At 39.9% G+C, this 14,025-nt stretch overlaps 1 protein-coding gene across 3 annotated transcripts in view; it reads right to left on the reverse strand.

The window, feature by feature from the left end:
* Positions 1 to 14,025, reverse strand: part of TRPA1 (transient receptor potential cation channel subfamily A member 1) — a 248,856-nt gene that overhangs the window by 173,088 nt on the left and 61,743 nt on the right. For all 3 annotated transcript variants that reach the window (XM_069731474.1, XM_069731475.1, XM_069731473.1), the window contains one exon: positions 3,662 to 3,837. In XM_069731474.1, coding sequence (XP_069587575.1) covers positions 3,662 to 3,837 — 176 coding nt within the window. The remainder of the gene's footprint in view (positions 1 to 3,661; positions 3,838 to 14,025) is intronic.

Consider the following 14,025-nt stretch of genomic DNA (forward strand, 5'->3'; position numbering starts at 1 on the left):
GCCATGAATTTTGTTAAATATTTGAATACTAATAACTTCAATCTAAAATTTACATTTTATTTTCATATTAACAAAATAAATTTCTTGGACATAACGTTATCAGAAAAAGATGATAAATCAAAAGTCCAAACGGCTCCATATAGGAAAACAAATGCCAGCAACAGCATTCTAGCAGCGAGTTCATGTCATTCCCCACACACTAAATATACCATTTGGGAAATTAGTAAGAGCTAAACGTAACTGTTCAGAAGAACAGGTTTATTATGAGGAAAGTAAAAAGGTTTGCGACAGGTTAATTGATAGGGGGTATGTAGACTGGATTCTTAATAGGGCAAAAGCCAGAATTGATGTAAAGAAAGGAGTACTTTATTAACTAGAACGAGGAATCATGAAAATAGGAATAATAAGAGGAAGTGTAATATAACTTTTTCAACTGATTATAGTGTGCAGTTTAGTGAAATAATGAAAATGATTAAAAAATATATATTCACGCTGAATCAGGATGCTAAATTTACAAAAGTTGTTACTGATCACTAGTGTTGAGCGATACCATCCGATACTTGAAAGTATCGGTATCGGATAGTATCGGCCGATACCCGAAAAATATCGGATATCGCCGATATCGATATCCGATACCAATATAAGTCAATGGGACATCAAGTATCGGAAGGTATTCTCATGGTTCCCAGGGTCTGAAGGAGAGGAAACTCTCCTTCAGGCCCTGGGATCCATAGGGATGTGTAAAATAAAGAATTAAAATAAAAAATATTGATATGCTCACCTCTCCGGCGGCCCCTGGACTTCACACTGCTAACCGGGAGGCTTCTTTGTTTAAAAAGCGCGCCTTTCGGACCTGTGAATGACGTCCCGGCTTCTGATTGGTCGCGTGCCGCCCATGTGACCGGCACGCGACCAATCAGAGGCCGCGACGTCATTCGCAGGTCCTCAATTCCTATAATTAGCAGTTTTGTGAATGAGAATGACGTCGCGGCTTCTGATTGGCCGCGTGCCGGTCACATGGGCGGCACGCGGCCAATCAGAAGCCGCGACGTCATTCTCATTCACAAAACTGCTAATTCTAGGAATTGAGGACCTGCGAATGACGTCGCGGCCTCTGATTGGTCGCGTGCCGGTCACATGGGCGGCACGCGACCAATCAGAAGCCGGGACGTCATTCACCGGTCCGAAAGGTGCGCTTTTTAAACAAAGAAGCCTCCCGGATAGCAGCGTGAAGTCCAGGGGCCGCCGGAGAGGTGAGCATATCAATATTTTTTATTTTAATTCTTTATTTTCCACATCCCTATTGATTCGATACCGATACCCGATATCACAAAAATATCGGATCTCGGTATCGGAATTCCGATACCGCAAATATCGGCCGATACCCGATACTTGCGGTATCGGAATGCTCAACACTACTGATCACACAATACATTATGTAGCGAAAAAAGCTCCCACCTTGGTAACAACTCTATCTCCCAGTCTTTTCAACCACAAACAGTCTGCAGATGCAACTTGTGAAATAGAGAAAGTTTACAAACCATGTAGGGGTGGGGACCATAAAAGAAAACTATTCAACAGGGAGTCCTTTTGGATTTTCTCACTCGGTACAAGAATACCTCATGGTCTGCACTACAGACAGGATTTCATTCCACAATATTGATTGCTGTACATTTCCATGATATTTTTCCAGAAAATGTGCAATCTGCATTCAAACAAAATTTGACAGGTGCATAAGTATGGGCACCCTTATCATTTTCTTGTTTTAAATACTCCTACCTACTTTTTACTGACTTACTAATGCACTTTTTTGGGTTTCTAACCTCATTGAGCTTTGAACTTCATAGCCAGGGGTATGCAATCATGAGAAAAGCTACTTAAAGTGGCCACTTGCAAGTTGTTCTCCTGTTTGAATCTCCTCTGAAGAGTGGCATCATGGGATCCCCAAAACAACTGTCTAATGATCTGAAAACAAAGATTATTCAACATAATTGTTCAGGGGAAGGATACAAAAAGCTGTCTCAGAGATTTAACCTGTCAATTTCCACTGTGAGGTACATGGTAAGGAAATGGAAGAACACAGGTACAGTTCTTGTTAAGGCCAGAAGTGGCAGGCCAAGAAAAACATCAGAAAGGCAGAGAAGAAGAATGGTGAGATCAGCCAAGGACAATCCTCAGACCACCTCCAGAGAGCTGCAGCATCAACTTGCTGCACATGGTATCACTGTGCATCAGTCAACTATACAACGCACATTGCACGAGGAGAAGCTGTATGGGAAAGTGATGCAAAAGAAGCCGTTTCTGCAAGCGCGCCACAAACAGAGTCGGCTGAGGTATGCAAAAGCACATTTGGAGAAGCCAATTTCTTTTTGGAAGAAGGTCCTGTGGACTGATGAAACCAAGATTGAGTTGTTTGGTCATACAAAAAGGTGTTATGCATTGCGGCCAAAAAACACAGCATTCCAAGAAAAACACTTGCTACCCACAGTAAAATTTGGTGGAGGTTCCATCATGCTTTGGGCTGTGTGGCCAATGCCGGTACCGACAATCATGTTAAAGTTGAGGGGCGCATGGATTCCTCTCAGTATCAGCAGATTCTTGACAATAATGTTCATGAATCAGTGACAAAGTTGAAGTTACGCAGGGGATGGATCTTTCAGCAAGACAATGATCCAAAACACTGCTCCAAATCTACTCAGGCATTCATGCAGAGGAACAATTACTCTGTTCTGGAATGGCCATCCCAGTCCCCAGACCTGAATATCATTGAACATCTGTGGGATCATTTGAAGAGGGCTGTCCATGCTCGGTGACCATCAAACTTAACTGAACTGGAATTGTTTTGTAAAGAGGAATGGTCAAAAATACCTTCATCCAGGATCCAGGAACTCATTAAAAGCTACAGGAAGCGACTAGAGGCTGTTATTTTGGCAAAAGGAGGATCTACTAAATATTAATGTCACTTTTCTGGTGGGGTGCCCATACTTATGCACCTGTCAAATTTTGTTTGAATGCAGATTGCACATTTTCTGTTAGTACAATAAACCTCATTTCAAGGCAGAAACATTACTGTGTCCAACAGTTATTAGATATATGAAACTGAAATAGCTGTTGCAAAAAAAAAAACAATTTATATAAAACATTAAGCTTAAGATTAATATGGGTGCCCAAACTTTTTCATATAACTGTTTCTGTTAATGGGATTTTTTTTTCTTTTTGCAGCTATTAGTGAGATCTCACCCATAGCAATTAGCTTGATTGGCACAAGCTGAGAGTGCTCACTTGGAGATCTATAAGAACTTTTCAGAACATATCCACACTAGCCATTAATAAAACATTTGTCGAAATGCGTAGGCTATAGTTGCTGTAGTGGCATATGCTGCTATGTGTTGATGTTCACAATATATTCTTTAAGGTACATCCATGGAACATTTTTTAATTATGGATAAATAAATTACATTTTTATACAAGTACCTACATCCCGCTGGATCTTCTTCACGTGAGTATTTCTAACCAGTTGCTCGGCTTTCTTCCTTCCGTGCGGGATCAGATGAGGAGTAGTCTGAACAGGCAAGCTGACTTGTTTTTGATATTTGCAATAGTTTTAATAAATCGCCTAAACTATACAGTATAAATTAATGAAGTATGATGGGGTGCATACCTCTACTATATTGTTATAATGCATGTCAATGGCCATGTGAAGAGGCGACATCCTGTAGAAGTTCAGTATGTTTGGGTTCGCTCCTCGGCTCAGAAGCACTTTCACGCTGTCTACCTGGTTCTTAAAAACGGCCCAATGCAGAGGTGTGCTGCCTTTATCATCCAATGTATTGAGGGCTAAAAACCGAAAAAGACAAACAAAAAATGGTTATTTCTACCTTACCATGACTCTATTCAGCATCTAAGACTTGATGGGACATATACAATCTATCAGGTTCAGTTATATCAGTTTTCCTTTGCTAATGACTGTATCTATAGATTACGTTTTCAGACTGAGGTCCTGTGTGTTGATGTACTGTAGATAGGACCACAAATGCAATATAAAATATAGCAGTGACTGACAGACAAAAATATGGAACCATATTGCCGCCACCAATGTCAGTTATCAGAGTTTCTTTCACATCTATCTGCTAATAAGAAATATAAAACTTAATAAAGGAATCATTATGTAGACTCCTATTTTTATTTAAATTTTTGTGGTAAGATTCAGGCTGTTAACCCTCGCAATTTTTTTCAGATGATATTAGATGATATTATGAGGATATCACAGAAAGCTGTCAATCAATGGTGAAACCAGGGTTACACAGAGCTCATGAATATGGAGGACTATAGCAACTAGTCCTCTAGTAATAATCTGCTGCTGATAAAACAGTGATCTTTCAAAACTACAGCAAGCAGCCCAGTAAGTGTGATACACGGCTGGAATCAGGATCTCCCTCTCTACCTTATGCTGTTTTCAGTTTAGGTGGCAAGAGATCTGTATTCAGAGAACTGGAAGATCTGCAGCAGATAAAACTGTGATTAACAACATTAATAACATTATTAAGGACTTTTCAGTTGACAGATATTAATAACAAAGTGACAGTACCTAATAAAATCCTAACTAACAATGCATCCTCTTAGCAAGCTGATACATATAAGCTGCCTTTCATTAACCCCTTCACCCCCAGCAATTTCCATTTTTGCGTTTTCGTTTTTTGCTCCCCTTCTTCCCAGAGCCATAACTTTTTTTTATTTTTCTGTCCATATGGCCATGTGAGGGCTTTACTTTTGCAGGATGAGTTGTACTTTTGAATGATATAATTGGATTCACCATATTATGTACTGAAAAACAGGAAAACAATTCAAGTGTGGTGAAATTGCAAAAAAGTGCAATCCAATAATTGTTGTTTTTTTTACTATGTTCACCAAATGATAAAACAGACCACCATTATAAGGCCGGCGTCACACTACCGTGTTTTACGGACGTAAGAGAGGTGCCGAAAATACTGATTGCATACGGTACAATGCTTCTCTATGCCCCAGCTCCTATCAGCCGTATTTTACTGATCCGTATTATACGGTGTTCTACGGCCGTAGAAAATCACAGCATGCTGCGTTTGTCACCGTATTGCGCAAAAAATACGCCAATGAAAGTCTATGAGGGCCAGAAAAATACGGATTACACACGGACCAGCAGTGTGACTTGCGAGAAATACGCAGCGGTGTTAGAGAGAAAAGCCGGCAATTCAGTGCGGTGTACAGTAAAATCACACTGACAGCTTACAATAGAATAGGTAGAATAAATGTCTACACATAGTATAGGGGTATATATATATATATATATATATATATATATATATATATGTCAGTGAGACACATATGTATATATATTATTATTTCATACAGCGCTAGATAGCTTAAAAGCGGGTAATTCAATTGCCGGCTTTTGCTATCTCCTTTCCATCTCATATCCCTTTTTTTTGCATATTCCACACTACAAATGTTAGTAGTGTGTATGTGCAAAATTTGGGCGCTCTAGCTATTAATTTAAAGGGTTAAATCGTGGAAAAAATTGGCGTGGGCTCCCGCGCAATTTTCTCCGCCAGAATGGTAAAGCCAGTGACTGAGGGCAGATATTAATAGCCTGGAGAGGGTCCACGGTTATTGGCCCCCCTGGCTAAAAACATCTGCCCCCAGCCACCCCAGAAAAGGCACATCTGGAAGATGCGCCTATTCTGGCACTTGGCCACTCTCTTCCCATTCCCATGTAGCAGTGGGATATGGGATAATGAAGGGTTAATGTCACCTTGCTATTGTAAGGTGACATTAAGCCAGATTAATAATGGAGAGGCGTCAAATATGACACCTATTCATTATTAATCCAATAGTATGAAATGGTTAAAAAACACACACACACACACATTATTACAAAGTCTTTTAATGAAATAAATACACAGGTTGTTGGAATAGTTTATTATACTGGTAATCCACCTGAAGACCCTTGCTCTGTAAAAAAGGTAAAATAAAAAAACAACAATATCCAATACCTTCCGATGATCAGTCTCGTCCCACGCTGTAAATCCATCCGAAGGGGTTAACTAATTTTACACCCAGGAGCTCTGCTAATGCAGCTGTGCTCCTGCCTGTGAAACCCCGGGGAATGAATGGAATGTAGGTCAATGTCTACAATTTTCCCGATCTTAGTCTTGTACATTGTATTTGTTATTTATTTATATCTAATAAATTTATATCTTGTTATGATTGGACTTATCTCCATTTTTTCTGATGTTTTATATACCGTATATATTCTTTTTAATTTAAGTGATGAAAAAAAAATTGCGGCATTTTCTGAGACCTGAGTCCATTTTTTGTGATCTACGGTTGGGTGAGGGCTTATTTTTTGTGCATTGAGCCGATGGTTTTTATTGATACCATTTTGGTGTAGATTTGATCTTTTGATCACCGTTATTGCATTTTAATACAATGTTGCGGTGACCAAAAAACGTAATTCTGGCCTTTTCTCGTTACGACATTTACCATTCGGATTACTTATTTTTATATATTGATAGATTGGGCGATTCTGAACACAGCAATACCAAATATGTGTATTTTTTTATATTTTCTAATTGTTTTATCTTGAATGGGGCGAATGGGGAGTGATTTAAACTTTTATATGTTTTTACTTTTCTAATATTTATAAAAACATTTTTTTTACTTTTCACTTTCTTCAATAGTCTCCATGAGAGACTAGAAGCTGTGATCATTCGATTGCCTGTGCTACACACAGTAAGACTGTAGCCCCACTCTATGTAGCTAAAATGACAATTTGCTATAAGCGCCGGCAGCTGGGTAGTACTCATAGGTCTCCTGCACACCCCAGGTTGTCATGCCAACCCATCGGCGACCTGAGGTCATGTGACACGGGCGCAAGACAGGCAATTAACAGTAAAAAGAAAGCATTTGCACTACTAAAGCAGGATGGCACCATTGAAGCTCTAAAAAACTATAGGGAGAAAAATACTTTATCTAAAAAACTAATTAAAGCTGCCAAAAAGGAAACAGAGAAGCACATTGCTAAGGAGAGTAAAACTAATCCCAAACTGTTCTTCAACTATATCAATAGTAAAAGAATAAAAACTGAAAATGTAGGCCCCTTAAAAAATAGTGAGGAAAGAATGGTTGTAGATGACGAGGAAAAAGCTAACATATTAAACACCTTCTTCTCCACGGTATTCACGGTGGAAAATGAAATGCTAGGTGAAATCCCAAGAAACAATGAAAACCCTATATTAAGGGTCACCAATCTAACCCAAGAAGAGGTGCGAAACCGGCTAAATAAGATTAAAATAGATAAATCTCCGGGTCCGGATGGCATACACCCACGAGTACTAAGAGAACTAAGTAATGTAATAGATAAACCATTATTTCTTATTTTTAGTGACTCTATAGCGACAGGGTCTGTTCCGCAGGACTGGCGCATAGCAAATGTGGTGCCAATATTCAAAAAGGGCTCTAAAAGTGAACCTGGAAATTATAGGCCAGTAAGTCTAACCTCTATTGTTGGTAAAATATTTGAAGGGTTTCTGAGGGATGTTATTCTGGATTATCTCAATGAGAATAACTGTTTAACTCCATATCAGCATGGGTTTATGAGAAATCGCTCCTGTCAAACCAATCTAATCAGTTTTTATGAAGAGGTAAGCTATAGGCTGGACCACGGTGAGTCATTGGACGTGGTATATCTCGATTTTTCCAAAGCGTTTGATACCGTGCCGCACAAGAGGTTGGTACACAAAATGAGAATGCTTGGTCTGGGGGAAAATGTGTGTAAATGGGTTAGTAACTGGCTTAGTGATAGAAAGCAGAGAGTGGTTATAAATGGTATAATCTCTAACTGGGTCGCTGTGACCAGTGGGGTACCGCAGGGGTCAGTATTGGGACCTGTTCTCTTCAACATATTCATTAATGATCTGGTAGAAGGTTTACACAGTAAAATATCGATATTTGCAGATGATACAAAACTATGTAAAGCAGTTAATACAAGAGAAGATAGTATTCTGCTACAGATGGATCTGGATAAGTTGGAAACTTGGGCTGAAAGGTGGCAGATGAGGTTTAACAATGATAAATGTAAGGTTATACACATGGGAAGAGGGAATCAATATCACCATTACACACTGAACGGGAAACCACTGGGTAAATCTGACAGGGAGAAGGACTTGGGGATCCTAGTTAATGATAAACTTACCTGGAGCAGCCAGTGCCAGGCAGCAGCTGCCAAGGCAAACAGGATCATGGGGTGCATTAAAAGAGGTCTGGATACACATGATGAGAGCATTATACTGCCTCTGTACAAATCCCTAGTTAGACCGCACATGGAGTACTGTGTCCAGTTTTGGGCACCGGTGCTCAGGAAGGATATAATGGAACTAGAGAGAGTACAAAGGAGGGCAACAAAATTAATAAAGGGGATGGGAGAACTACAATACCCAGATAGATTAGCGAAATTAGGATTATTTAGTCTAGAAAAAAGACGACTGAGGGGCGATCTAATCACCATGTATAAGTATATAAGGGGACAATACAAATATCTCGCTGAGGATCTGTTTATACCAAGGAAGGTGACGGGCACAAGGGGGCATTCTTTGCGTCTGGAGGAGAGAAGGTTTTTCCACCAACATAGAAGAGGATTCTTTACTGTTAGGGCAGTGAGAATCTGGAATTGCTTGCCTGAGGAGGTGGTGATGGCGAACTCAGTCGAGGGGTTCAAGAGAGGCCTGGATGTCTTCCTGGAGCAGAACAATATTGTATCATACAATTATTAGGTTCTGTAGAAGGACGTAGATCTGGGTATTTATTATAATGGAATATAGGCTGAACTGGATGGACAAATGTCTTTTTTCGGCCTTACTAACTATGTTACTATGTTACTATGTTACTATGATTGGAGGGGGTTTTGACAAGCTTCTGGCATTTGCATGTTAAATGCTGCAGTCAGACTTTGACAGTGGTATTTAACATGTTCACAGCCAGGGGTGGATCGCGATTCCACCCGCAGCTGTTAGGGGCACATGTCAGCTGATCAGATCAGCTGTCATGTGTCAGAATTGGTTCAGGCTCAACACTGGAGACCGCACCAAAGAGGGGAAGGGGTTAAACACCGTTACAATTTATTTTCTTGTGTCCTATGTCTAACATATACCTCAATGTATTTCACTCATCCTGTATTTGGTGGGCATATCAGGAAACTATATTATAAGTAATGTTTTTGGCACCATAGCTTTTCATATTGACTCTGTGGCCACGATATTAATATCTGCCAACTGCATTTCCTTAATAATTTAAAGAGGATTGATTAGTTATGAGGAAGGAGAAGGAAGCGCACCAACTATAAGCTACATCCTGATTAGAATTTCAACATTATTTTTATGTTGCTAAATAGACCTGCACTTAGTATGACAGAAATGGAAATATACTCATTTTAACATATGCTAATAAAGGTTAGATTTTATAATTTCATCCAGTCAGGTCAGTGATATAGTTGTTAATTTAGTGGATTTACTTATATTGTGGGTTCATACACTGTGATATTTATTTTGAGATTTGAGGGAAGGCATGTCTGGGGCTCTGGTAATATGACATGGTGTCTGTCAAAAATTTCAGAAAAATCTGCACTCCATTATGGCGCTCCCCTCATTTTGTGTTTTGCAGTATACCTAAAAAGGAGTTTCTACATGATCAGTTTTCTCTTATCCCTCTTGTGAAAATTAAAAATTTGGAGCTAATGCATCATTTTAGCTTAAAATTATTTTTTTTCCATTTCACAGTCCATTTTCATTGCCAACATCTCACAATAGTCACTATACCCCTGAAAGAATTCCTGTGACATATAGTCCATAGTCAATCCCAGCCTATGATGAAAAATCCCAAGTATCGGCAACTAAATAAAATCTTCAAAGCTTTATTTCAAAACATAGAATTAAAAGTCACGGTGGTAGATAAGATAATGTTATGTTTTGAAATAAAGCTTTGAAGATTTTAATTAGTTGCCGACACTTGGAATTTTTCTTCATATTTTTACCGTGGGTCAGCAGTTCTCCTTGCAGCAGCAACTCCATATTGTGAATGGTCCCGATATTGAATAACACGGCCAAATTTTTGCTCCAAAAGTCAAATAGTGCTTCCAAGCCCTATTGTTTGCCCTAATCATTTTCAGAAGATACAAACCAATTTCAGGAGAAATTGCAAAATAATTTTCTAGGCTTTTTTTTTTCTTGTTACCCTTGTAAAAATTGAAGCAATATTTTAGTAAAAAAATATATATTTTTCCCTTCCACTTCGAGTTAAATTGCATGAAGCACATGAAGAGTTAACAAACTTCCAGGATATAGTTTCTGAAATGGGGTCTTGTTTAACGGTTTTCTGGGATATAAGGCCTTCAAAGTCAGTTCAAAAAGGAAGTGGTACCTAAAAATATCAGTTTTCTAAATTTTATTGAAAAAATGAAAAATTGCTGCTGAACTTTTAAGTCATTTAATATCTTGAATGAAGTAGATGAAGTAGACATGAGGTTAATGTTGTTTTTTTGACTATTTTATGTGATACATCTTTTTAAGTGAATAAAAATTAAAAAGTTCAAACATTTTGAATTTTTCTACATTTTCCATGAGGCCTGAAAAATATATTCTTAGAATCAGTGGGACATTTTGGAGCAGTCAATAGTAATTCATATTAGGATACACATGTCAGATTTGAATTGTTTGATTTTGTTAGAAAGGTGAAAATTGACTTTGGTGGGAATGAGTTAATATAACATACACGGTAATTTTTTTACAATATTTTTGCCTCTACCTGGTAAATACAGTAGGCAATGATGTCAACCAGCTTGTCGCATCTTCATATTTAAAGGACCTGTCCTATATATGTAATTCCCTTTTTAAATATCTATCTTTAAAGGCAAACTGTCACCAGAAAAAATGCCGTTAACATGCATATACGGATTTAAGCCATTACTTGCCAAATTAGCAATTTTCATTTTTTTTTTAAATGACAGATTTTTAACGATTTTGGGTCGAAAAGAATCAGAAATATAAATTGCCAATTTTTTACAAGTACAGATTTTTGAGAAAAGGGCGTCCCAATATTCAATAAAAAATGACAATGACATGATTTCTTGTTTTGAAAACATTCATTTTACAAACACAACACAAAAAATTGGACCTACCGGTACCGTAATTATAAAAATCATAAAATCTTAGTTGCTAGAAGCAAAAAATTAGGCGTCCCCAAAAAAGGACATTGGTAGATAAAGGGTTAATTTGCAGGTTATAGCGTTATTAACCTGCCCGATGCCTGCACTAAGCCGAACAAAGCAGGGAGAAAATGCAATTTATTCCCCCCGGCAGCGTTCCGGTTTCAGACATGGGGACGGCTCTGGCGTGGGTTCAGTAACCTCGTCCCTGGCCCTGAATGACATTGGCTCTGCATTGGGGTCGGCTGTCAGCCAGGGCCGGGGGTGCAGGGTGCAGTTACAGCCCCTGCTCTGTATCTGTAGACTCACAGTGGTGACTGAACCAGCACCTTTGCCACCCCTGTGTCTGAAACCGATCACTGTAAGAGAATAAACTTCATTTACCACAGCTTATGTCACCGCCACCCCCTTACGATGTCCTTTTTCAGTAGCAGTGATGGAGTAGTCCAGTCACAGTCCCCACCACTAGTATCTTCTGTCACTACCACCACAGTCACTGCATCTGTCTCCGCCACCTCATTCACTGATTCAATGTATGTGACAGCAGCATTACCTCACAGCTTATGTCACCGCCACCCCCTTACGATGTCCTTTTTCAGTAGCAGTGATGGAGTAGTCCCGTCACAGTGCCTACCACCAGTATCTTCTGTCACTACCACCACAGTCATTGCATCTGTCTCCGAGACCTCATTCACTGATTCAATGTATGTGACAGCAGCATTACCTCACAGCTTATGTCACCGCCACCCCCTTACGATGTCCTTTTTCAGTAGCAGTGATGGAGTAGTCCAGTCACAGTCCCCACCACCAGTATCTTCTGTCACTACCACCACAGTCACTGCATCTGTCTCCGCCACCTCATTCACTGATTCAATGTATGTGACAGCAGCATTACCTCACAGCTTATGTCACCGCCACCCCCTTACGATGTCCTTTTTCAGTAGCAGTGATGGAGTAGTCCCGTCACAGTGCCCACCACCAGTATCTTCTGTCACTACCACCACAGTCATTGCATCTGTCTCCGCCACCTCATTCACTGATTCAATGTATGTGACAGCAGCATTACCTCACAGCTTATGTCACCGCCACCCCCTTACGATGTCCTTTTTCAGTAGCAGTGATGGAGTAGTCCCGTCACAGTGCCCACCACCAGTATCTTCTGTCACTACCACCACAGTCATTGCATCTGTCTCCGAGACCTCATTCACTGATTCAATGTATGTGACAGCAGCATTACCTCACAGCTTATGTCACCGCCACCCCCTTACGATGTCCTTTTTCAGTAGCAGTGATGGAGTAGTCCAGTCACAGTCCCCACCACCAGTATCTTCTGTCACTACCATCACAGTCACTGCATCTGTCTCCGCCACCTCATTCACTGATTCAATGTATGTGACAGCAGCATTACCTCACAGCTTATGTCACCGCCACCCCCTTACGATGTCCTTTTTCAGTAGCAGTGATGGAGTAGTCCCGTCACAGTGCCCACCACCAGTATCTTCTGTCACTACCACCATAGTCATTGCATCTGTCTCCGCCACCTCATTCACTGATTCAATGTATGTGACAGCAGCATTACCTCACAGCTTATGTCACCGCCACCCCCTTACGATGTCCTTTTTCAGTAGCAGTGATGGAGTAGTCCAGTCACAGTCCCCACCACCAGTATCTTCTGTCACTACCACCACAGTCATTGCATCTGTCTCCGCCACCTCATTCACTGATTCAATGTATGTGACAGCAGCATTACCTCACAGCTTCTGTCACTTGATTTTAGGGAGGTTGTGGGGCAGCACTGCTGTCACTCTTAATGCTTTTATCATTGCCTTCTATTGATGTCTGATTTCAGTGAGTGAGGTAGTCGGGACAGAAGCAGTGAGTGCAGGAGCGACCCCTGAAGATGTGAGCGGCCAGGAGAAAGCAGCAGCCATTTCTCCTTCTCTGCTAATGAAACTGTGGTAAATGACCACAATGCTACCCCCTGATGACGTCCTGTTTCACTGGAGGTTGATAGACATTGTAGGGAAGTGTCTGTAGTTCTGTCCTCCTGCATTGTAGCATTTGAGACTCGCCTCAAACAACACATCACAGGAAGTAAAGTAAAAAAAAAAAAATTACAGGAATTACTTATGGGTTTTATGTGAATTTGTGCAGGTAACATATGTCATCGGATTAAGGCCACCGCAACTCCTATGCAGATCTCTGAAAGACCTCACACCCTGGACTTTGGTGCACAGCATTTCAGTATGGCTCCCCAGCCAATATTGGCTACTAAGAGAATAATAAAAATCAACCCTAGAGTCTCCTCGATTCCCAATGACTTAGGAATAACTTGGCCCAGTAACCAAATATATTTTAATGTTATGGATGAATAATGAGTTTTATAATTCAGCCTGGGTATAGAGCACAGTAGCACAGTGTATATCTTACATCTAATAACCTGAGGATCAGTCATAAAAATACTTCACAAGAATGACATCTGTTACCTCCTTTGTTATCTCTAATTCAAACAGGAAGACAAACAGTGTCTTATCTCATCAGATGCTATCTATAAAATTACGCATTCAGATAATTAAAGTGACATTGCTTTCTATGAAAGACAATACATGGGGTTAATCGGAAGATAAAGCCTAACTGTCTTAATTTTTATTCCATCAATAGTTCTCTTGAAAATAAGCAATTTAGCAATATGCCTTATCAGTGAAATCTGATTCTTTCTCTGCCAGAATTAATCAGTTATTATCATATTTAGAATTGAGAGTCCTCAGTGGTTGATACCTTTTAATGGCTAA

Source organism: Ranitomeya imitator, chromosome 6 (assembly GCF_032444005.1).
Source record: "Ranitomeya imitator isolate aRanImi1 chromosome 6, aRanImi1.pri, whole genome shotgun sequence".
NCBI classification, from domain to species: domain Eukaryota; kingdom Metazoa; phylum Chordata; class Amphibia; order Anura; family Dendrobatidae; genus Ranitomeya; species Ranitomeya imitator.